The sequence below is a fragment of the Physeter macrocephalus genome, chromosome 11, assembly GCF_002837175.3.
Source record: "Physeter macrocephalus isolate SW-GA chromosome 11, ASM283717v5, whole genome shotgun sequence".
Taxonomy (NCBI): Eukaryota; Metazoa; Chordata; class Mammalia; order Artiodactyla; family Physeteridae; genus Physeter; species Physeter macrocephalus.
In genome coordinates, this window is record NC_041224.1 from 104,058,206 (window position 1) to 104,084,147 (window position 25,942).

Here is a 25,942-nt window from a genome sequence, read left to right on the forward strand (position 1 = left end):
GTGAGAGGCCCGCCTAGCACAAAAAAAAAAAAAAAAAAAAAAAGCAAAGGCCAACATTCAAAAAGTCACTGGTCCAACATCAGCCTGTCCCCTAAAGTCAAAAACTATTGAAAAAAGAATAACCATCTGGGGCCACATGAGTGACTCAAGTTCAGAGTTTAAGACTTGGTGGGATTTACAGCAGCACTATTCACAACAGCCAAAACATGGAAACAACCTAAATGTCCATCAGCAGATGAATGGATAAAGAAGATGTGGTACATATATACAATGGAATACTACTCAGCCATGAAAAAGAACGAAATAATGCCACCTGCAACAACATGGATGCAACCAGAAATTATCACACTAAGTGAAGTAAGTCAGAAAAAGACAAATACCACTTGATATCACTTATATGTGGAATCTAAAATACGGCACATATGAACCTATCTACAAAACAGAAACAGACTCAACTCACAGACACAGAGATCAGACTTGTGCTTGACAAGGGGGAGGCGGGTGGGAGAGGGATGGACTGGGAATTTGGGGTTGCAAACTAAATATTACATTTAGAATGGATAAAAAACAAGGTGTTACTGTATAGCACAGGGAACTATACTCAATCTCCTGGGATAAACCATAATGAAAAAGAATATTAAAAAAAAGGAATGTGTGTGTGTGTGTGTGTTTGTGTGTAAAACTGAGTCACTTTGCTGTACAGCAGAGAATGGCACAACGTGGTAAATCAAGTATACTTCAATTAAAAAAAAAGAAGATGCAGTGGGGATGTTTGGAGCCCATGGCCTCTGAAGGAGGTAAACAAAGCTGGCATCAGCCTCAATGATACAAATGAAAGTAAAGCACACTCTTCATTCTACAACCAGTTTCCCTCTATCAGCAAATGCAGCTTGAAAAAATAATGGAATTATATGGGGCAAGACAGCATCTTGAAGGCTGAGACAAAGGGCTCCTGGGCTAAGTCGGCTAGGGAATTAACTGCTTTGTGTTTTCCATCAAAGTTCAACTCCAAACATGTCATCTGCAAGCTTCTAGGTAGCCAGGGGCCCAAGAGGCAACTCAACACCAGCAAACCAGCAAATCTACTAAACTCCTAACGTTTTACTGTATATACACAATGAACAATAAATTAAAATATTTCCCAACACTTTGTCTTCTTTCCTGGCATCTCAGTAATGAAATATCAGCACTTAGGGGAATACCATAATGGTTTAATGAAATCATATTTCATATTTGCAAAAGTTTTGTTTATCAATCTACAAATTATTCCCCTTCCCTCAAAGCATTCTCCATAGGGCTTCCCTGGTGGCGCAGTGGTTGAGAGTCCGCCTGCCGACGCAGGGGACACTGGTTCGTGCCCTGGTCCGGGAAGATCCCACATGCCGCGGAGCGGCTGGGCCCGTGAGCCATGGCCGCTGAGCCTGCGTGTCCGGAGCCTGTGCTCTACAACGGGAGAGGCCACAACAGTGAGAGGCCCGCGTACCGCGCAAAAAAAAAAAAAAAAAAAGGATTCTCCATAAATTAATAGATTTAAATGTGTTGTGTTGGTAACAAAGAACATAACAGATGGGAAAGGCTCAGGATGTACGTGTCTTTATAAATTTAGCTGTATCGGCTCAAGTTTGTACTCAATTTTGTTTCAACAGCAGTGTGTTTACTGTTAGAAATGGACCAGTGGGGTGGGTTGGAGAGAGAAAAGTAAGGAAGTCTACAAGTTCCTCTTAGTGGAGGCCAACATACCATTTGGTTCTCTGCGGGACCACGAGGTACAATGCAAGTTAATTTCTAGTTTGGCGCCCATCCCTGGATCATTTCACAGTAGGAGTTACCAGATTAGAAATGTGCCTGTGTTGCACAATGAGCAGGGGCCTGCCAGAGGCCATTGCTCAGTCAAGTTTCCCCTTAGTGAAGGACTGTGCCTGTGATGAATGGGGTAAATAGAAAAGGTTCCCGTAAAGGAAATGTGACTGTTGGCTAGTTCTTTTTCTTCTGTCCCATAACCCAAAGAACATTAGTTAAAAACAGATAAAACAATGTGTCATTTCCATGGCACTTACTTCCAAACTGCTGAAAGTGCTGGTCAAAAACAATATTCTTAAATTATCCAAGCTCCTCAAAAGCCAGATGTGGGGCATGCATTGTTTTTTTTTCAACTTTCAAAATTGAGGAAGTCAAGAGCCAAAGAAGTCCTACCCATCCCTCATGCTTTTCTCCCGTCAGAAAGAACAACTGGCCCTCCTATAGAAGCTGCATTTACCATTCTGAGAGCTGCATCCCCTTACTGACTCAGGCATCCTAATCAGCACTGGGAGGCTCGAGGGCAGAGTGTCACTGAACACGCGAACAGTGTCCCACGGAAGCAAGCAGAGCTGAGAAGAAACACCTGGGTTAGAAAGGGGAACCTCCGGAAGAAGCTAAAAGGAAAACGGGGGAGGGGGGTGTAAATAACAGTGCTTTGGAGACTCTGTCTGAGTTACATAACCCTAATGCTGAAAGGACACTGTGGTGGACAAATTGAAATTTTTTAAGAAGTATGCTTGGGCCAATAATAAAAATTCAAAGGTACTATTAGTATATGGCCTGGTCCGTCCCTCATTTTATAAATTAGGAAACTGAGTCCAAAACATTGTCTGAAGTTCACATTGTTCTTCGTCCCCAAAGTAAGACCTCACTCCAGACCTTCTGTTTCTAGATCCAACATTCTTTCCATTAATGTTGCATTGATTAATAGAAAGAGCATCGGCTTCAAAGTCAGACAGATCTAGGTGGATTCAAATTCAGGTTCCCCCACTTACTAGTCTAGGAATTCTGACAATTCATGGTCTCTGGGAGCCTCAGGTTTTGTCATCTATAAAATGGGGACAAATCTATTACTTTGCTTATATTTCTACATTTACTCTTTATGATACAAACACCGAATGCATAGAACAAAGGTCGGCACACAGTGAGGATCTGATTACATTTAGGTGCTAATGTTTTTGAATCATAGGTTGTTAGATATTTCAAAGAAGTATCTATGTATCATCTATGTGCCAAGCACTTTGCTGGGTACTTTCAAAGACAGGGAAAAAAAAACTGCTCCCCCCAGGTGCCTATAATCAGATTAATAAGCAGGACCTTTATAGCATGAAAAGGTGATGAGACCATTCAAAGGATTTAACTTGAACTCAGAATGTGCCTTGTACATTGAGATAAGATTATATGAATCAACATAGAGCAGCTCAGAAACATCAGTTACTTGGAGGAAAAAAAGAATTATGTGAGAAACAAGCTATACAGTCCTCCTTCCCACTCTCCCTCCATTCTTCTCTATTCATGGTAAAGCTCTAACAGGGGAACAAGATATTTTTCAAATTTATTTGACCATGAAATACTTTTGTCAAGGAGCATTTCAGAGGCTCACCGTTCAATAGAATGAGCTTTGGGAAAGCCTGGTTTAGACCCCCTGATATAGAGCACAGACGCCGAAGAACAGCTGGAAGATCATGGAAAAGTCACCCTCAAAGAATAAGTCAAAGTCCTAGGGAAGTCCTCAACCAAAAGAGCCTGAGGACCACTCTAAACTCAAGCTGCCTAATTACAAGGAGACCTGTGCAGGGCAAAGGGAATGAGAAATAGTATTTACTGAGCATGTGCTGGTAACCAGGTATACGTCATACTGAACAATCCTAGAAGGGAGGCACCATCAAATTATCATAATTTTTTAAATTATTTTTTTAAATTGAGCTATAGTTGATATACTATATTTTATAAGTTACAGATGTACAACACAGTGATTCACAATTTTTAAAGGTTATACTCCATTTATAGTTATTGTAAAATACTGGTTATATTCCCTGTGCTGTACTATATATCCTTGTAGCTTATTTATTTATATTTTTTAGTATATAAAATTGAATTATTTATATAGATTATATTGCTTTATTGAGTTTTTTTTTTATTATAAAACAAGTACATATGCCTGTTGAAAATTCAAGGAATTCAGAACTGCCTAATTAACAAAGAAGAAAATCCTAACCTGGCAACCACTGTAAACATTATGGGAAATAAAATTTTCAAGTCACTATTTATGAGCCCACACACACAATTTTTATGATAGGAATCATACCGCTAATAGGCAACTTGATTTTTTTTACTCAATAATGTTTAATCTATCTTAAATATCAGTACTACATTCTACAGTGTAGTGAGCATCTGTTGTTGTTTTTTTTTAACATCTTTATTGGCGTAAAATTGCTTACAGTGTTGTGTTAGTTTCTGCTGTATAACAAAGTGAATCAGCAATACGTATAGACATATCCCCATATCTCCTCCCTCTTGCGTCTCCCTTCCACCCTCCCTATCCCATTCCTCTAGGTGGTCACAAAGCACTGAGCTGATCTCCCTGTGCTATGTGGCTGCTTCCCACTAGCTTATTTATTTTATACATAATAGTTTGTACCTCTTAATCCCTTACCCTTATCTTGCCCCTCCCCCCTTCCCTTTCCCCACTAGTAACCACTAGTTTGTTCTCTATATCTGTGAGTCTATTTTGTTAGATTCACTAGCTTGTCTTATTTTTTTTAGATTCCACATATAAATGATATCATACAGTAATTGTCTTTCTCTGTCTGACTTATTTCACTTAGCATAACACCCTCTAAGTCCATCCATGTTGTTGCAAATGGCCAAATTTCATTCTTTTCTATGGCTGAGTAGAATTCCACTGTATGTATATATGTATATGTGTGTGTGTGTGTATATATATATATATATATATATCACATCATCTTTATCCATTCATCTGTTGATGGACAGTTAGGTTGCTTCCATATCTTGGTAATTGTAAACAATGCTGCTATGCACAATGGGGTGCATGTCTTTTTGAATTAGTGTTTTTGGTTTTTTCAGATATACACCCAGGAGCGGAACTGCTGGGTCATATATGGCAGTTCTGTTTTTAGTTTTTTGAGAAACCTCCATACTGTTTTCCACAGTGGCTGCACCAATTTACATTCCCACCAACAGTGTAGGAGGGTTCCATTTTCTCCACAGGCTTGCCAACATTTGTTATTTGTGCATCAATGTGATTATTATTGCACAAATGCTGAAACTGAGAGAAGTCCCAGAGATGTTGATTAATTTCCTAATGTCACAGTGCAAGGAGTTAAACTGAATCCTGCCTCAAAAACCTGAGTTCATACTCTCGTCACGCATCAAATAGTATCACACCTGGTTCTCTGACTACGATAAGACAAAGATCAACTATGTAGAGAAAGATTTTGCACAAGAGCTGTGATAGTGACTGTCAAACCTTGCTCCTAGACAATCCTGAAGGAAAAACTCTTCATTTATACCATGGTAGAATTAGTTTTATCACATGCCTTAAAAGGACAGGTGTGAACTATGTTTCTACCCAAAGGCCATGAACTTGTTATGCAATGGCTACCACAAGCAAAAATTTCTCAAATAAGTAAGTATCTGTAAATGTAAGGTGCCACTTTTTCAAAAATAAAAGTAACACAGAATCACTCAAAACTGAAAACTGAACTAGATGAAACTGGATATCATGAAGTGATCATATACCCTCTAAGGCAGAGTTTGCTAAATAAAGGGCATATTGGGCAAAATTTAAGAATTTTGCTGGTTATAATCATAAATGACATGAAATAGTCAAGCCATGGAAAATGTCTGACCTGCCACCACTCTCCTGCTGGAGCTTTCAGTAGAAAAGTCAGCCAAGTGCTTTGAGTTGAAGGTATATATAAATTAATGGAATTTGGAAATGGATTCATTCAAGTCATCAATAATTTTTTGCTTTTGAACTACAGGGAGACTATGTATCTAAGTTGCTACACGTTTTGAAAAGCTGGTCCCAGGACCTAGCCCCTTCTAGAGCGCAGCCTTCCACAAATGTGGGCTACAGAGCATGCATGAGATTAAAACTCCAGACTCCCCGCTTACAAGCCTTGGGACTCTGGGCTGAAAGTTTCAACTTCCAATCAAATCACTTATAGTGGTAAGGATTCCATTTTCCAGGTGGGGGAATTGAACAATTAAATGACTTCCCTACAAATCTATGGTCTAAAACAGAACAGCAAACTGAGTTTAGGTTCTCTGTTGAACCATGCTGTTTCTTTAAAGTCTATGAAAACAGTCTCAAAAAACTAAATGTCATACATATCAAATCTTGTATATGGCGATAGAATGGATCACTTTTCTTGTATCCTTTAAGCATGGAATCTTTCTTATTCTAGAAAGGCATTGTGAAGAAGTCCTGAAACACATCTGACTTCTCCGTGACCTGTTGAGTGGAGAAAGAAAATCTAACAGGCAATGAAGGCTGCAAGTGGAAATCCATATAAAGAAATGAGTAAGGAAACAGCTGCTCACCAATTATCTTTAACCGGTCCTGTGACAGGAGATGTGACTTTGTTACTTTGTGGAATAAAACAGGTGGAGATGGTATTATTCAGCGAGTACCCCAAGAGTACAGCCAGGCTGGGTTGTTGTTTTACAAATTTGTGTCTGTTCTGACTGGTTGGTGTTGTTACCCACCTAGTTACTTTCTGCATCTCCCAGAGAACAGGGGTTCATGACAGCATAAAGGAGCCAGGCAGGGAAAACGGCCCACAATGGGGACAGTGGCAAACTAGAGAACACGTGTCCTGGTTGAAGTGACGTCTGCTCCTTAACCCCAGCAGGTTAAAGTTATACAGGAAAATTAGCCCAACATTGTCAGCTTTTCCAATTTTTTTTTAGAAGCAGCTAGAAATCTCTCCATATTTGAAACTATTCCTAATTGAATCTTTAAAATTCTCTGTTTGCCAACAAGACACTTCTCTAGGTCAGATGAGGAATAAGAGTTGCCAGTTTCCTATCAAGAGCTGTCAGACTGCTGGACTAGTTCCCAACTACAGTTCAGCATACAGATGGGGTACACTGCCCCATCTGTATGCTGATGGCAATAGCGTGCCATTGCCACAGGGTTTCAGCAACTTGGTATAAATCATCAATATGGGACCTTTTTTTTTTTTTTTTAGTTTACTAACAGCATTACAAGAATATAATTACTTCAGAGATACTTAAAACTGAAGGTATAATTAGGAACATTTTTTAACGTTTACTACTGTCCATCATATCTTGGTCTAACCTTTATTTTAAGTGGAGATCATGATCCCAATATACTTTTTCCCCTTCCATTTACTCTTCTCTTTCCCTTCTCCAACCTTCTCCTAGTTTGAGATGTGAGATCATGGGACTTTTGTGGAGATGAAAAGACATGAAATAGTGCACAGAACATGCCTAGAAAAATGCCCAGCACAAAGGAAGAACCCGGAGATTTTAAGTACCTGTGGTTCCTGTGAATATTATTTAGCTGTCAAAGTCCTCCCAGGGCTGGTCTACAACTTGGGGAAGGTAGCGTTAACTCTTACAGCTGAGCTGTTAACAAAACTTCTCACAGAATCACTTCTGTACCACCCTCTTTAGCAATCTGCCTCTTAAACTAATCCCTACTTCAGCTTCTCTGAGACAGCTGAGACTCTTTTGCACACCAGAACAAAGGAAAAAAGCAAGGTCTCTGTAGAACGTTCGGCAACAAAGGAGATAAGGGCCTCCCCCTCTCCTTGTCCCCTAGGAGTCAGAGGTACTTTTCCACTTTTTTGTTTCTTTGTGAAAAGGACTCTTTCTCTCCTCCAGACTACTTAAACCAAGCTGGATAGGGGTGGCCTGTATTCATACCCCATTTGACTTATTTAATGATCTTTTTGCTACCTGCAGTGACTTCATGTACAATCCAGTACACCATCACAGTTATTTTAAAAAGGATATTGTCACTTAATGGAAAGAAGAATAGTTGATCCACACACTCACTGACTTAGCATGTAATGAGTTAAGCACTATACAACTACCAAGTTTGATTTGAATTTCGCTAATATTCTCTCCTGAGATAATGGGGTCAACCCCAGGCATCAGTAAACTAGAATCAGTGCCTGATTCATATTTAGTTATGTGAAATTAAGACTCTGAAACTTCCTGTTACAGGCACAGCAAGCAAATACCAAACATACGGGAATGATAAAGAGTGGGACAAAGGAAATGATCCCTCAGACTTTCTGGGCTTCACAAAGGAGATCAAGTCAGCAACTTCCAAGCATTCCCTGGGGATATGGAATGGCTGGCCCAGCACAACTCTTCCTCCTACTAGGGCCACTTCCTTAAGTGCTTTAATCTGCTTGACATCACATTGCAGACGTATGCTAATTTTTCAAAGGCTTCTCATAAACAGTAAAAGTCTAAATACTCTTATCTTCTTGCCTGCTTTCCAAATAAAACCATCATTTTCTCCAATCAAATCCTTTTCCCGAATGCATTTGTAGTATTTTTTTTAAAAAAACAGGAATTGAATTCTATTAAAAATGGAGTTCAAGGCTTTCATCCCCAGGATAAACTCAAGGCCCGGTGGCAGGAGCAAGGTGCAGATGCTGTCTAGGTAAATATGTCAACAAAAGCAGAGTATTTACTTCAGCACATGAGAAAACCAAGTATCAGTCTCAAATGACCAGTTCAGTAGAATCAAAGAGATATACCTGCAGGTTTTCAATTTCTTCTTTGTGCTCCCTCTTCAAGTGTAAAATAGCAGCTTGGTATTCTGTAAGATCACAAAAGAAGCCAATTACAAAGAAGCACAAAATTATGCACAAAATTCAAGTGAATATTTCCAAGATTCCAGAGGCCCTCCCACAAGTCAACTGAGTAAATAAATACCATAGTTTGACATTAACCTGATAAGAGATGATGAAAACGGGGGCAAAACAGAGCAAGAAGCTCAGAATAGATGAGAGATTTACTCCGGTTTAGCAAATCCTGAATTATGAGACGTCCCAAATTAAGCAGATCGGATAGGGTTAAAAAAAAAAAAAAAAAAAAAAAAGGTATAATAAGTGTTCCCGGTCCGGTGTTTGTCTTTAAGGAGGAGTCAAAGCTCCACAAAGAACAAATATAGTCATGTTAAGAGCAGACACATCGGAAATAAAAGAAAACTTCTCTACGTGAGATCACAGAACTCTATTTTTAACTGTTTCCAAAAAAAAAAAGAAATCTCCATTTGCATAAGCAAGCACCTAGGGCTGATTTTAATCTTTAGATCACTTCAGAAAGTCAAGACCATTTGTCATGTGGATGAGAGACTCTAGGGTGAGTTGAGGTTGAAAGGAGGACAAACATAAATTTCTGGTCCAATTTTCGTCTGAGTCTAATAATGTTTATTCCAACAATAAGTCCTAAGTGTACACAGGAACTCCTGCCAACCACTAAAACTACCATCCCGCTGGCAAAGCATGAAGCACCCGGGATGACTCTGTTTCCAGCAGGACAACTAAGAATGTGGGGTCGGTCACAGCACTATACAGGCTGCAGAGAACCACAAAGCAAAACGCTAGAAGAAAAAATTGCTGTGGGATAAGTCGCCTTTTTTTTTTTTTAAAACACAAATGGGTTTGGGGCTGTGATTATGAGAAAGAAAGAAGTCATTTAGATGTCATTTAAAAATGTATGAAAAGGCATGCTATTTCTTCAGATGGATTCCAGAAATTCAGGCATGAAAGTTTAGGTTTCAACTCAAAAGCCGATGACACACTACTATATATAAAATAGATAACTAATAAGAACCTACTGTATAGCACAGAGAACTTGTCTCAATACTCTGTAATGGCCTATATGGGAAAAGAATCTAAAAAAGAGTGGATATATGTATACGTATAACTGATTCACTTTGCTGTACAGCAGAAACACAACACTGTAAATCAACTATATTCCAATAAAAATTTTTTTTAAAAAGTGGGTGAGGAAAATCTCTGGGAAAGCTGTGAGAGAGAGGAGTGTTGCTTTGATAACTATGACTAGCCACACCACTACTCTGATGGGAAATGTGTTCCACTGAGCTATGATCCCTCAGCAAGTTCTGTGGGTTCTACATCCAAACCCTACCTTCAATCAAACCACTTCTCACCAACCCCACAACCACCACTATGGTCCAAACCACCACCATCTTTTCCCTGGACCACCGCGGTAATATGTTTCATTCCCACCACCAACATTAACTCATTCTCCTCACCGAAGCCTGAATGATCTATTAAAGGCATGAATTGGATCATGTCTCATTCCTGGCTTTCCACTTGGAGTAAAATCAAAACTCCCTGCGGCAGTCCATAAGGCCTTTCATGACCTTACACCTGCAAACCTTCTACATGCCACCTTTCCCCTCTCACTACATGCCAGGCACATTGGCTTTCTGGCTATTCCTTGAACTTGTCAAGTTTTCTACCTCAAAATCTTTACTAATATTGGGGACAATAATGATGGATTGCATTTACTGAGCACTTACTATATATCAGGCCTTATCTAAGTATTTCATATATATTAACTCATTTTGTCCCCACAATAACCCTATGATGTGGGTGCATTATCCCCATTACAGATGAAGAAACTGATGCATGGAGAAGCAGCTTATCCAAGGAAGCTGAATAAGTTGCAGAGCTAAAATCATGCATAATTCAATGGGTGGATGTATAAATAAACTGTGGTATATCCATAGAATGCAATACTCTGCTCAGAAATAATAAGGAATAAACTATTGATACATCAACAAAGATGAATATCAAAGGCATTATGCAGAGTGAAGGAAGTCAGTCTCAGAAGGTTAACTATTGTTTAATTTCATTTATATAACATTCTGGAAAAGGCAAAACCATAGGGATGAAGAACAGATCAGAGAAGCAGTGGCCAGAAGTTAGAGATGGGGGGAAGGTTTGACTACAAAGGGGCAGCATACAAAGGAATTTTGAAGGTGATGTAACTATTCTCCGTCCTGATTATGGTGGTGGTTACATGAATCTATACATCGGGTTAAAACTCAGAATCAGAATTTTCATACCAAAAAGAAAAAAGTTAACTCTATAGTATGTTAATTTTTAAATATTACAAGTATTTAACTTTTCAATGTTTTCCCTAGGAGATTCAGCATAACACAAGAATATCTGTTACTACCACTTCTATTCATTGTTTTCCTAAGGGCACTAGCAGATGCAGTAGGACAAGAAAAAAAGAGAAACACATGTGCATACACACATATTTTTATATATAATAAAGGAAAAAATAAAGCCATTATTCACTATGATTGTGTATTTAGAAAATTCCAAAAGATTCTGCAGATAAAATGTTAGAATTAATATGTGAGGTTAGTAGAGTTGCTGGATATTAAATCAGTATACAACAATCCTGATATTAGCAACAGTTTAACAAAGAACACTTGACACAGTACCTCTAAAAGCATAAAGTACTTAGAATCTTACCAAAAATATGTAAGACTTCATATGAGAAAATAGAAACACTATATTGAAATATATTACCAAGAAAGACACAGAAAGTAAGCAAGCCATGTTTTTGATAAGCCTCAATATTGTAAAGATGTTTATTTTTCCAAATTGATCTACAGATTCAATGCAATCCCATTCAACATTTCTAAGGGTTTTTGTTTTGTTCAAACTCAAGGAGCTCATTCTAAAATGCTTATTGGGGCTTCCCTGGTGGCGCAGTGGTTGAGAGTCCACCTGCCGATGCAGGGGACGCGGGTTCGTGCCCTCGTCCGGGAAGATCCCCACATGCCGCGGAGCTGCTAGGCCCGTGAGCCATGGCCGCTGAGCCCGCGCGTCCAGAGCCTGTGCCCCGCAACGGGAGAGGCCACAGCAGTGAGAGGCCTGCATACCGGAAAAAAAAAAAAAAAAAAGAATAAAATGCTTATTGAAGCACAAACGTGCAAAAAGCCAGTAAGGGTCAAGAAACTCCAAGTAAATATCAAAGTAAGACAACTTGCCTTACCATCTAACAAGAATTACCTTTGCATATCACAACCTAATTAAGGTGGTGTGGTACTAAAAGAGGAATAAGAGACAGACAAATAGACTAGAGAGCCCAGAAATGTAACATAAATTTATGGTCACTAGATATGACAGAAGCAGCACAAAAGATCTTTCTTTAGAGTAAGAGTAGTCTTTTCAATAACTATGGGCTGGGAAAAGTGGATATTCACATGAAAACTGGATCCCAACTTTATACCATGTAATGAGCTAAACTGTAAAAAATGGAACTGTAAGTATTTTATAAGATAACATAGCATAATATGTTTATAGCTTCAGGGCAGGAAGGAATGTAGGGTTCAAAAAAGCATCACATAGAAAGGAAAAAAACTAATAAACCTGACCGCATTAAAATTAAGAACTTCTTTTCATCAAAATATGCCAGCAAGAGAGAGAAAAGACAAGCCACAGAGTGGGAGAATATACTTGGAACAAATAAAGATCTAGTATAAATATATGTAAATAGTTCCTAAAAAACTATGGAAAATGAAAAATAGACAAAAATGTCAATAGACACTCTAAAAAGAGGACATACAAGTAACAGATGAACTGAATGGTACTCATTCTCAATAGTAACCAGGAATCAAGTTGGACAAAACTGACTGCTGGTGAAGAGGTGGAGCAATGGAAACTCTCATACCCTTGTGGCAGGAGTGCAAACTGGTACAATCACTACGGAAAATGTTTGACATTTTCTAATAAAATTGAAGCTATTCATACCTCCTTACCCAACAATCCTAGTCCTAGGTACACAAATGAAAAAACTATACAAGGAAAGCAAATAATATTAACAAAAGTCAGGAGAATGGTGGCATCCAGGAGAGGAGGAGTTGAGTTGGGCTATGATGGAACAGCGTGTTCACTGAAAAACTATTCTTTAACCTCTACGCCTTCTATACCATTTTCTTTATGTATACCTAACATTAAAATATAAGAAAAAAGGTCACTCTGGTTATAATAATTTTCTCATATATCATATAAAGAATATCATATAGGCATAAGAGAGTCTCTAGATGGATCAAATAAGAATAAAACAATTTAGTAAGTGTGCGTCTTGTATACATATTGAGTCCTAAACTATACGAGGATCAATATTTAAACCTTAATCAATTCCAAGTCTCTACAAAGTAAACAAAGGAAGCTTAGCTAAAACAATCTTCCTGCAAAACTGATGCCCCTTGGGAATAACGTCTACATCCTAAATAGAAATCACATAGAATATATTTGGAAGTGATTCATTTTGTGTAAATTGTACTTGTAAGGGTGTGACAGATATAGTTATGACTAATCAACAGACTGATGAAGATCACTGCAAAGCTAACACCCAGTAAATCTTGATTCATCTCCTCCTCAAACAAGTATTTGTGCCAACAGTTCCAGTGTGACAGGTGGCAAGAGAACACACCCCCATTCCTGACAAGGATGACAAAATGCAATCTCTGGGCAGCACGCAGAAGGAGGAAGTTAACACCTTCACTAGTGGAATGCTCACTTTGAGGGTTCATAAGAGAATGGTAAGAGAATATAAAGGTTACAGAATAACGAGTCATAGTTGGTTGGTAGTTTTCAATTGTGTCTTGTTCGTGGCCGTCCCCACCCTCCACATTTTTTGGGTTTGCAAATGCCGTGGAGTGGACCAAGGCAAATCCTCCCTGTCTCTTGGGGGTGATGATGGGGAGGCAGAGGTCTCCATTCAGCACGAAGGATGTTTTTGTTTCTTAAAAAGAGAACTTGGGAATTCCCTCGCGGTCCAGTGGTTAGGACTCCGCGCTTCCCCGGTAGGGGTCACGAGTTCAATCCTTGGTCAGGGAACTAAGAACCTGCATATCATGTTGCACGACCAAAAAAAAAAAAAAAAAAAAAAAAAGAGAGAGAGAGAGAGAACTCAACCCTGAAATTCAGTAGTTTGGGGATTCTATGAATGGGTGAAAAGGAGGAATAGAGATTTGGACTATCAGGGCTTGAAAAAGGCAGACTTCTTTGAAGCCTCATTAGCCCCAATGGAAACTAACAAATGGATTCAGATAATCCAGCCCACAAAAAAGAAGTCTGAAGAATGTCTTTTAAGAAAATACTATATAATATGGAAAGACAGAAAAAGGAAAAGGGATCCTGACTGACAGGATTCAACATTTTGGAGGAAAATAAGTAAGAACTTCCCTCCACAAAAATATAGTTCTTTCTAGTCAAGTACTTGATCTAATTGGTAGTGACCCTTTTTATTGTACAAACCTTTGTTTTTGATCAGCTCACAAGAACAAAACGTCCTTTCTGCCAGATACCATTACAGGGTTGTGTTCTCCACCTCACCAAGAGCAAAGTTAAAGATGATCTGTCTAACGTGGGGGCATGTGGGAACCACTGCTGCAGTTTATCACTGACTGAATGAGCTTCTCTTAATTATATAAGGGTATAGATAACGTTACTGAGTGCTATTTCTCAGGAACTGTTCTAAGCACTTTTCAGAGGTTAACTCATGCCAACCTCACATCACACAAGGTGGATCTTATATCAAGGCCCATTTTACAGACGGGGAGACTGAGGTGCACAGGTTGAACAACTTCCCCCAAAACCACATGCTAGTCAGTACCGATGATGTCATTCAAGCCCAAAGAACCTGTGCTATTTCCTCCACAGAGTTTTTGTTTGCTTGTTTTGTTTATTTGTGAGTTACTGTTGATCTTATGGTTGGGTAAGCATCATCAGGTATAAACAAAACTCAAAATGCCTAAGAACTTTAAAGGTTGTTGGCTTTATCCAATTACTACAATCACTTGTAAACTTGGGAAATCTTTCCCTAACTCTTTAAAAGGGGCATGGGGTATTTTTAATCACAGGGAGGTTTGATAAGTCTGGGGTCAACATGAACAGTGTGAGTCATGACGGATGGTTCCAGCAAGTTATGTGACTATGATTTGTCCATCTTCTCCATGGAGACTTCCAGGCCTGTAGTCACCAGTTTGTGGTTAAATCTGGTTTTCATTTATACTCTCTCTTTACACACACATCCTATATATCCCAGTTCCTCCCTACCATACACACATGACACTGGCAAAACTGGATTACGCACACAGCTGGGGAATTAAGAGAATTTCTGATTTCCCCCCAAAATGAAAACCGCAGCTCTGTTCCTGCCCACGGACTCTAACGTGTGCACCATGTGTCTCACGTCGGCTTCACCCACTGCCTTATATTGTTCAGAAACACGTTCAAGTACGTACCCTCAGTTTTAAAGGACGCTTCCTCTGAATTATATTTGGAGACTACTCAGTGTTTCCAAAGTTTTGCATGCACACCAGTGAGGTCATTTTTTTTTTTTTGGTAATAGACAGCTGGACTTTAACAGCTGAATATTTATTTTATGTGCATTAGAAAAAAATCAAACTAGCACATAAAACCCATGCTATCATGAGTATTACTGCTCTAAGACAGTGTTGATAGGACACTGTTATAAGATAGAGCTTAGTCCCTGAACTAGCAGCATCAGTATCACCTGGAACTTCCTAGAAATGCTCATTCTTAGGCCTACCCCAGATCTGCTCATTAAGAAACTTGGAAGATGCTTTAACAAGCCCTCCAAGTGATGAGGCACGCTAAAGTTTGAGAATCACTGCTTTCAGATCAGGTTAATTTTATTTAAGTAAAAACAAAGCAAAAAAATCAATTGGTTTAAAGAAGAAATTAAAAACTAATAAAAGTAGTATAAGTATATGCCCCAAATCAAGGAGCTGGTGAGACAGGCTGAGACCTGGGACCCCCTTTGCTGCAGTGCTGGCACCTGGACAAAACGTCTCCTCAAGCAACAGAATACAAAGAAACTGTAAGTGACTAAAAATAACTGCGTACATGCACAGTTGGGGCAAATTACGAACAAGATACCAAAAGACCAAAAACCCAGTGGCCACTTCTAAGGAGTCGGGAGCAAAAGCAGGGTATTACGCATGCACCCTGCACACAGCACCACCAAGGGGGTGGGCAGACCACCAAGGCCACTCCTCCAGCCTGACCCACCAATCCACCCCTACTCTCACCCCATTTAAGGGCCAAGCTCATCCTCCCTCAGGGAGCAAGGGAATCTGTTACTTGTTTTCCCTCCCTCATGCTGCAGCAGAAGTCCCAATAAAGCCTCGCCTGAATTTCTCATCTGGCCTCTGATCAATTTCTATTGATAAAGGAGGTCAAGAACCCTGGTCAGTAACACCGGTACGTAATAAATGACATTTCAGAAAACATGCCAGTTACTGACAGATGAATAAACACGCAAACAAACTCATCCATGAATAATAAATGCAGGAACTTCCTCAAACCATCTCTAACATTAACGAAAACGGCGCTGGTCATGGAAGGCAAAGTCATCACAGAGCATTTGCTCCAATATCTAAGAATAAAGTCAAATTTGATCTCTCATATTTAATAAGCAAAGTATGCGGCCTGGTCTGGGTGCACAGTAGCTTCTCCACATCAGTTTCCTCACTCGATGCCCATCAACAACACACTCCACAGTAACTGTACCATCTGGAAAAGGGATGGCCGTCTTGGTACCCATCAGAAACAGCAGAAACCAAGAGAACAAAGTGGGGTGAAATCCAAGTCAGCTGCTGCCAGCTGGTCCGCACAACAATACAATGTCAACCCAGCACCTTCTATCAGCGGGCCTTCAACAATCACACACGTGCTGGGAAACGTTTAATAAGGAGTCTAACATCATTTTCTGATCTTTGACTGCTGACAGCTTCTTAAGCTTCACCTCTACCTTTTCCCCTGTGCCCCACATCTGGGCAATCTGATTAGAAAGCCTTTGACACTAGCAAGAAATTCGAACACACAAGCCACCGCCCGCGAGCAAGAATCCTCAGCCCAGCCCTAACCGTCTCCGCCCCGTGAACACCATAAAACCCCACGCCACTCTCCTACCCTTCCTCTCTCAAGGCATTTTCCAGCCAGCTTGAGAGGCCTGCCCTGCTCTCCTCTGAAGTCTCATTATGCTAGTGATAAACCTTCCCGTGTGTGTGTGTGTGTGTGTGTGTGTGTGTGTGTGTGTGTAAGAGAGAGAGAGAGTGAGAGAGAGAGAGAGGGAGGATAGTCAATTTTGGCATCTGAATCAAATTTTGGGCAGAAGGTCCATCCTGCCTCTTCCAAAAGGATGAGGCCATGTACAAGTTATGTAAATCAATGGATCTACGTACTACGTTGCTCTATATACAACGTATATAGAGAGATGACTAGTTCCCATATCAAAAAAAAATACAAGATTTGACACTAGAAGGGAGAAATCTCATGAACTTAGGAATTATCATATTTCAATATCTCTCCTTGTTCAAGAACATTTAGGATGTTTTCAGGCAGAAATATAAAAATGCCAATATTAAAAGATGGGAGAAAAATCCCAATTCTTCAAGGCCACCAGTTTCCTTGGTAGCTCTTTCATCCATGTGTTTAGTATCTCTATAAGCCCGGGACTGAACTAAGCACTGGGTATGAGAAAGTAAATGGCACACACTTCTAGCCTTAAAAAGCTTCTCAAGGCGCACATCTTTGAAATGTCTAAGAAGTTTTTGGCACTTATAACTTCGGTATTCACGCATTAAACGACTTCATCCGATTTCATTCAATTATTTTATATGTAGGTGTGGAAAACTAGGGCACCATTCGCAAAGATGCATCCACTTCCACCTCCCCTTTCTGCTTGGGATGTAATAGAATACTTCCTATAGCTTTTGGCTTCGGCGAGCAGAATGTTAACTGACACGATGTAAGGAGCGTTTACATTTGCTTGCACACAGTCTGGCTTGCTTCCTGCACTCCTGCTATTTCACAAGAGAAGGACGTACCCTAGGCAGCTCCTACTGACTCAGCCTGGGTCCCAGAGAGAGAGCTGTGCAGATCTAAACCCTCGCCAAAGTCGGCAGCCAAGCCCAGTCTATGCCCAGCCTTAAAGAGCCCAGTCTAGCTTAGCTGAACCACATTTGACCTTTATATCCATGCAAATAAATGCCTATTATTGAAAACTACTGGATCTTAGCATGGTTTGTCACACAGCATTATTGCAGCAATAGCTGATAAACACATATGTTGCTTCCAGCCAAGTTTACTATTTAGAGGCTCATACCATTTTGGAAGCTTTAAATAACTGGAATGGAGTCTCACCAGCCAATATAGACAGAACAGGGCTTGGGGAAGAAGATAAATGGAGGGGGAAAAACACAACACATTTATATCCTTTAATACTCATAAAATGAGCTCAGAACAACAATTTGAGTCTCTTGGTCTTTGGGTGATGATGTAAAATACGTACAAAGGTCAGCGAATTTATGGCTATGTTTCTTTGACATTTACCTGGGTTCCCAAGGTAGGTGTTCAGGACCCGGCACCATTTAATGGACAGCTCACCATGGGGAAAACCAGTCATTAAATCAAATTCTAGCTGCCAATGCTTGGATAACTTGCCTTTTCACTTTGTCCTCTTCTCTTCCCTTTATTTTCTGTTCTGTTAAAATGGAGATACTAAGCCATTTTGAACTCCAGGAATACAAGCTCACTAAACTTTATTTCCCCCTTTCTATCTTTGTAGTTTTATTTTTTTGTTATTTTTTTATTCAGTTACACATATATACATTCTTTTTTTTAACTTTTTATTTTATATTGGAGTATAGCCAATTAACAATGTTGGGACAGTTTCGGGTGCACAGCAAAGTATACATGTATCCATTCTCCCCCAAACTCCCCTCCCATCCAGGCTGCCACATAACATTGAGCAGAGTTCCCTGTATTATACAGTAGGTCCTTGTTGGTTATCCATTTTAAATCTATCTCTGTAATTTTGAAAGCTACAAAACAAATCTACAGAGGCATACAACCTGTCAGTATAAAATTTAGGCTGCAACTGAAAGTACCCAATGCCTGTCACTAGGTGGCAGTCATTATAGTTCATATTGAAACTTGAAACTTGCTACCAAGTGGCACAGTAATGCCTTAAAGATTTGGGGGCGGGGGGCAGGGAGGAGGAGGACGAGCCAAAGCTGTGAAATGAACATTTTTTCTTTGCTATGAAAGATGGACTAGTATGGGTATGGTAGCTATATGAGAAAAATTAGAACAAGTAAGGGGCATTTCCAACCAGGTTGCCAAAAGAGTTGTGACCCAATAGACTTCAGTTGTTATAGGTTCACATTTTTTAGTTCCCTCCTTAACCTGCATAGCAATGACATCTAAAGTAAAAAGCAAGAAAGTTAAGAGTCACAGGTGAGTACTAAAACAGGATAACATCTTGGAGAAACAAGAAATGGACTAGAGCAGCAAAGTGGTGCTCTGGGCCTGAAGTTCTGGGCCTGCTGAGCCCCAGTTCCAGAGGCGGGCAGGATGGCCTGGAGTTAGGCGACTGCAGAGCAGCAGGGCTAACAGGGCACTCTGTGGGGCAGGAAAACAGCGCTAGGCTAGGCTTGCTGCTTAGAAAAAGGGACGAGGTGGGGTTCCTGGATGCTAAAAGGAACCTAGAAGTAGTTGCTGTCAACTGCTGCCTGGGGGCTTAAACAGGAGGCTATAGGCAGGGATTGAGACCAGACTCCAAGCCCTGTCCATCCCTGTCCCCAGTGACTAGAGCTTCCAAGTCCCTATCACCACCTTGGGCTGGGAACCCCAAAACACCATTGTTGGACCAACTTCTGGTCGGGGAATCTTGTAAGGACCAGATGAGCCACGCGTAAAACAGAGAAGTGTAAAGGGGAAGGGAAAACTTTCTTTTAGAAAAGCATCCTATATACCATGAGCCTTCAAACGAAACTTCCAACACATATGAAGAAACCCTAAATATCAAGACAGGCAACAAAATCAACAACTGGAAGAGAAAATTATACAAATTTTAAATGTTAAACATTTAAAATATTTTAGTAATGTTTAGAATTCTTACCAAGATGAAAGAATAACAATCATTATAAACAATAATAGCATAGTAAGAAAAAACATATAAAAAGAAGTAACAATAGGTAACTACAAATTTAGAAATAACAGAAATGTAAAATATAGTCATTGAAAAGTTTAAGAGCTGGATAAACTCTGGCACAGTCAAGGAAAGAATTTGTGAATAAAAGATAATACTAAATAATCAACTAAAAATGCAGCATGAAACAAAAAAAGGATAATAAGAAAGAATTGCAATTAAGAAACTCTGGCCCTGATTAATAGATAACAAGGTAGACCATAAAACAGTACAGAAAAGAAAGTCTGTAAATAGAGACATGCACATATGGAAACTAAATGTGAGAACTGAGGGTGTACTGAAATTTGTGAGGGGAGGATAGACTATTTCTAAATCCAAATTTAAGAAAAATATTTATATTTCAAACCATACATAAGAATCAATTCCAGTGGGTTAAAAATCTAAACGTGAAAAGCATGACAGAAAAAACTTTGGAAGAACATTAGAGTATCTTTATGACATTGAAATTCAAAAAGATTTCTTAAGCAAGACTTTTTTTAAAAAAAGGAAAACATGTTTTAAATTCAGTTTCACTAAAATTACCAAAACTATGTATGTTAAAAGATGCCCCTAGAAAGTGATAAGCCATGCACATGGAGAACACATTTGCAAAACATAGGAAGTACAAAAGATTAGCATCCAGGATAAACAAGTACTAGAAAGAAATGAGAAAAGCAACGAATAGAAAAATGGGCAAATTGATAGTACATTCATGGAAGAAGAACTCCAAATGACTTTTTATAAACATATAAAAAGACACACAATCTCACCTGTTCTCAGGACAATGCAAATTTAAACTACAATGGGATGCCATTTCACACCTAACAAACTTAAAAATATTAAAAAGTCTGCTAATACTAACTACTGGTGAGGAACAAGAATGAGAATTCCACACTGCTGATGGAAGTATTAACTGTTACAATCACTTGAAAATTCATTTTGACAACATCTACTAAATTGAAAGTTACACATAAATAAAACCAGAAATTCTACTCCAAAATTTAACCCAAGTGGGGTGTTTACCATGAACACAAATGTTTAAAAGAACACTTGAAGAAGCACCATTTATAGTAGTGAAAAACAGAAATAAATTTCCATCACAGCAGAACCGATAAACAAATATTGAGTGATATATACACTCAAAGTAATACTATGCAGACATTAAAATGAATGACCTGGAGCTATACATACCAACACAGATTAATCTAGCAAATATAATTTTGAAAGAAAAAGTTGCCAAAAAATACACACAGTTGGATGCCACTTTTAGACTTTTAAAACACATAATTGTATTATACGTTATTTAGGGATTTTATACCTAAGTATAAAGAAGTACATGGGATTAATAAACAGTTTCACATAAGGGGGAGGTAGAAGGCACACAGGAGGCTGCAAATGTACTTCTAATGTTTTATTTCTTAAAGGAGGTGTTGGGTATGATCATGATCTTGAATGCAACTAACATCTTAGCCTTGAAATACGTAAAGCAAAAACTGACAAAATAAGTTAAATTAGGAGATAAGTAATACCCCTCTATTAGAAATTGTAGATCAAGCAAATAAAAACATAGTGACTGACACAAGTAACAACCTTGACTATCTATATCCCAGAACCCAACAAAAACAACACATCCCCTTTTCAGACACATGCTATATTTGCAAAAACTGATGATTCATAGAGAAAATTTCTCAAAAAATTTCAAAGTAATACTATTATACAGACCATGTTCACTTTCTATAATAAAATTAAATTAAAATCAATAAGAGGATAGACTAAAAAGTAAACCTAAAATTAGCAAATCTAATTAACCAACTTGTGAAAATAAACCAGGTAACTAAGCAGGGTTTATTCTAAGAATGCAAGAATTATATGTCACCTGAAAATTTATCTGTGATATCTAACACACCAATACACTAAAGGAGAAAACCCATCATATCTCAAAATCTCAAAACGATACAGAATGACACAGAAAAGTATCATGATAAAGCTCAACAGTCATCCTTGATTTTAAAAAGAGAAAGAAAAACTCTGAGCTAATTTAGAATAGAAGGAAATCAAATTCACGGCATCAAGAATTTTCCAGCACACTTCATATGTAATAGTGAAACTTCAGGAAGCAAGATTAAGAATATCCATGGCCACTCACATTTTCCTGCATGTACTACAGGTCTGGGGCTATGCAGTTAGAAGAGAATGAGATGTAAAAACTTGAAAGGAACAGACAATACTAGTATTATTTATAATGATATGACTGTCAAAGTTTATATAATACCATTTGTACAGGGTTTAGAAAACCCATACTATACACTGTCTAGGAATACACAGATGACACCATTCACAAGTGACCTTCCTGTAGTTGTGCATGGTGGTCAGTCCCACAAAAAAGCCTTGGGAGAGTGACTGGGGAGATGGGCAGAGAAATCGGATTAAGGGGGGGTTACAAAAGTGGTCTCAACCCTGGCTTCACAAGTCTGAAGAAAATATGGCAAAATGTTTAAGTATAGATGATTAATATACAAGTGCTCATTCTACTTCCCTATTTTTCTATTCACTCAAAATTACGCAGGCAGGGCTTCCCCGGTGGCGCAGTGGTTGAGAGTCCGCCTGCCGATGCAGGGGACATGGGTTCGTACCCCGGTCCGGGAAGATCCCACATGCCGCGGAGCGGCTGGGCCCGTGAGCCATGGCCGCTGAGCCTGTGCGTCTGGAGCCTGTGCTCCGCAACGGGAGAGGCCACAACAGTGAGAGGCCCGCGTACCACAAAAAAAAAAAAAAAAACTATGCAGGATTCTCTTCTACAAAAGATAACGGACGTGTTCAAAAATCTCATGTATATATATATATATATATATATATATATATACTTTTTTCTACATAAAACTTGGTTTAAAGTCAGTGAGAAAAATTGCCTACCTCAAACAGAATGCATATCCAAAGTCCTAGTAAAAATACATTCCTCATGGGGCATGTACAAGCATTAGATGATTTGACTGAAAACTTTGGGAGAAGTTCTCCACTCTTTAGCTTGTTCTCCAATAAGTTCTCCACTCTGTAACTGACAGAGCCCTTTAAGGCCAACAAAAGGAACCTCAGGAGAAGGGGAGGTGAAGGTCAGTCTCTGGAGAGGCAGGTGAAAGCCAGCCAGCTTTAACTTGACTGAAAGTGGAATTTTCTAATAAACCAGGCCAGACAAGTACCCAAGAGGGCAGGCCACCTGCCCAGGTTTCTAAGGGCAACAGGACACTTGTGTCTCCCACATGGTGGAAAAGTACTCCAAAATACAACATACTACACCTGCCACTGGGCTTAAGTGCCTGTAAGTATAAGGTCTTGATTTGCATTGCTTCTACCAGTCAGAATTTAAGAACTGATTTTTCATGTCTATATCTATTTTCAAGTCTCTCTCAATTCTAACACCAAAGATGAGAAAACCTATTAGACATATAGGAAAAACAACAAAATAAGAGTTTGGGATGGAAAACTGAGTGGCAGCTTCTCTGCAGGAATACGGTAAGAAGTAAGGTCACAGTGAGACCCAGCCCAGAAAAACTGGACAGTGCGACAGCCCTCGAGTCTAGCCCATACCTCCACAGGGCTGCCAGATTTAGAAAATAAAAATGCAAGATGCTCAGTTAAAAGTGAACTTCAGATAAACAGATCATTTTTTAGTGTCAGTGTGTCTCATGCAATATTTGGTACTTATACTAAATAGTTATTGTTTATCTGAAGGTCACATTTAACTGGACATCCTATATTTTATCTGGCAACCCTAGTCAGGATCTTTCGGCACTCTTAAAGGGAACTGTTCACAACAGGCCAGGAATTTCTAAAAATTGGAGACTTCGTGTACACACGGGTAGAAAGAGAGTCACACTAGAATCTTTTAGCTACCCAGAAACACTGGTTCTAGACATTTCAGTCTGGCTTGCCTTCTTTAAAATCTCCTGAATTTTGTTGTTTTAGTTTTACAAGGGAAGTTTGAGTTTTGTTTTCTTCCCAAGTAATCTGATCTTTTCAAATGATTTTTCACTGAAAGTTACAAGAAAGTCAATTACCTGCTTTTCAAAGTGAACACAATGAACAGTGACACCAAATGAAGTGGACACAACACACACAACACTAATGCACACATTACCTACCTTCCCTTCTTGTAGAGAGTGAGGAATACCATTGGTAAGGGCATATGAAGACAAGCACACACTGATTCACAGGCAAAACACAGTTGGCCCTCAAACACACACTTCTGAAAAAGCAGTCACACCCAGCTGACTACCTCTGATCTTGCTACAGTGTTACTACAGTCAAAAATCAGCCAAGATAAAGCAGAGACACAACCAGCTTGCTTGTGAAAGCCAAACTTCTGCATCAGCCAACCAACTTAACGCTTCCCGGTAAAGTCTCTATTCGATGGTTCTCAGCCTCATCTACATGTTACAATCACCTGCGGAGGCTTAAAAACTACTGAAGCATAGATCCCAGCCCAGAGGTAGATTTAATTGGTATAAGATGCATGTTAGGCACTGGAATTTTTAACAGCTTTCCAGGTGATTCTGATAGACAGCCAAGGCTGAGAACCACGGCTACTGTTAGCATGATCCTCAAACAGTGATGTCTGGTGAGGCTAGAAGGTGATGCCTATATCTAGACTGTAAAAAAAGCATGCCCCTCCATCTACTGCTAACTCCAAGTTCTCCTCCATCCAGGGTGATGCACCAAGAGCCAATGCACAGGACTTGGGTTCTTCCTTGCCCTCCTGTAGTTCCCCTGAAATTTTAGCATACAGAAATAATGTTCAAAGGGCAAGATTATATAGAAGAGGGGCTTCCCTGGTGGCGCGGTGGTTGCGCGTCCGCCTGCCGATGCAGGGGAGCCGGGTTCGCGCCCCGGTCTGGGAGGATCCTGCGTGCCGTGGAGTGGCTGGGCCCGTGGGCCATGGCCGCTGGGCCTGCGCGTCCGGAGCCTGTGCCCCGCAATGGGGGAGGCCGCGATAGAGGGAGGCCCGCATACCACCAAAAAAAAAAAAAAAAAAATTATATAGAAGAGACTGCAGATGGGAATAAAAATGGCAAGATCTTCTGGTCAATCCCATTTTACTGGTAAACCCCAAAGTAACTTGCCAGATTATCATTCTAGAAGTGCACCATCTGGGCAGCATGCAAAGGATATCAGCTCAATTCACAGAAATGTGCAGTTTTTTAATTGAAGTATAGTTGATTTACAATACTGTGTCAGTTTCAGATGTACAGCCAAGTCATTCAGTTGTATATATATACACACACATATTTTTTCAGATTATATATATACACACACATATATCTTCAGATTATTTTCCATTATAGGCTATTACAAGGTACTGAATATAGTTCCCTGTGCTATGCAGTAAATCCTTGTTGCTTATCTATTTTATGTATAGTAGTTTGTATCTTTATTCCCATACTCCTAATTTATCCCTTCCCCCTTTCCCCCTTTGGCAACCATAAGTTTGTTTTCTATGTCTGCGAGTCTGTTTGTGTTTTGTATGTACATTCATTTGTATTCTTTTTGGATTCCACATATAAGTGATATCATATAACATTAGTTTTTCTCTGACTTATTTCATTTAGTATGATATTCTCTAGGTCCATCCATGTTGCTGCAAATGGCATCATTTCATTCCTTTTTTATGGCTGAGTAATATTCCATTATATATATATATATATATATATATATATATATAAATATATATATATACACACACACACCACATCCTCTTAAACCAATTATCTGTTTATGGACACTTGGGTCGTTTCCATGTCTTGGCTACTGTATTGTAAATACTGCTGCTATGAACACTGGGGTACATGTATCTTTTCAAATTAGAGTTTTCATCTTCTTTGGATATATGCCCAGGATCGGGATTGCTGGATCATGTGTTAGCTTTATTTTTAGTTTTTTTGTTGTTTTTTTTAAACATCTTTATTGGAGTATAATTGCTTTACAACGGTTAGTTTCTGCTTTATAACAAAGTGGATCAGTTATACATATACATATGTTCCCATATCTCTTCCCTCCTTCGTCTCCCTCCCTGCCA

The 25,942-nt window shown here is 39.3% G+C and overlaps 1 protein-coding gene across 1 annotated transcript in view; it reads right to left on the minus strand.

The window, feature by feature from the left end:
• The window catches only part of FMN1 (formin 1), a 321,102-nt gene that overhangs the window by 263,801 nt on the left and 31,359 nt on the right, over positions 1 to 25,942 (minus strand). The window contains 1 exon segment of the mRNA XM_024133632.2: positions 8,571 to 8,632. Coding sequence (XP_023989400.1) covers positions 8,571 to 8,632 — 62 coding nt within the window.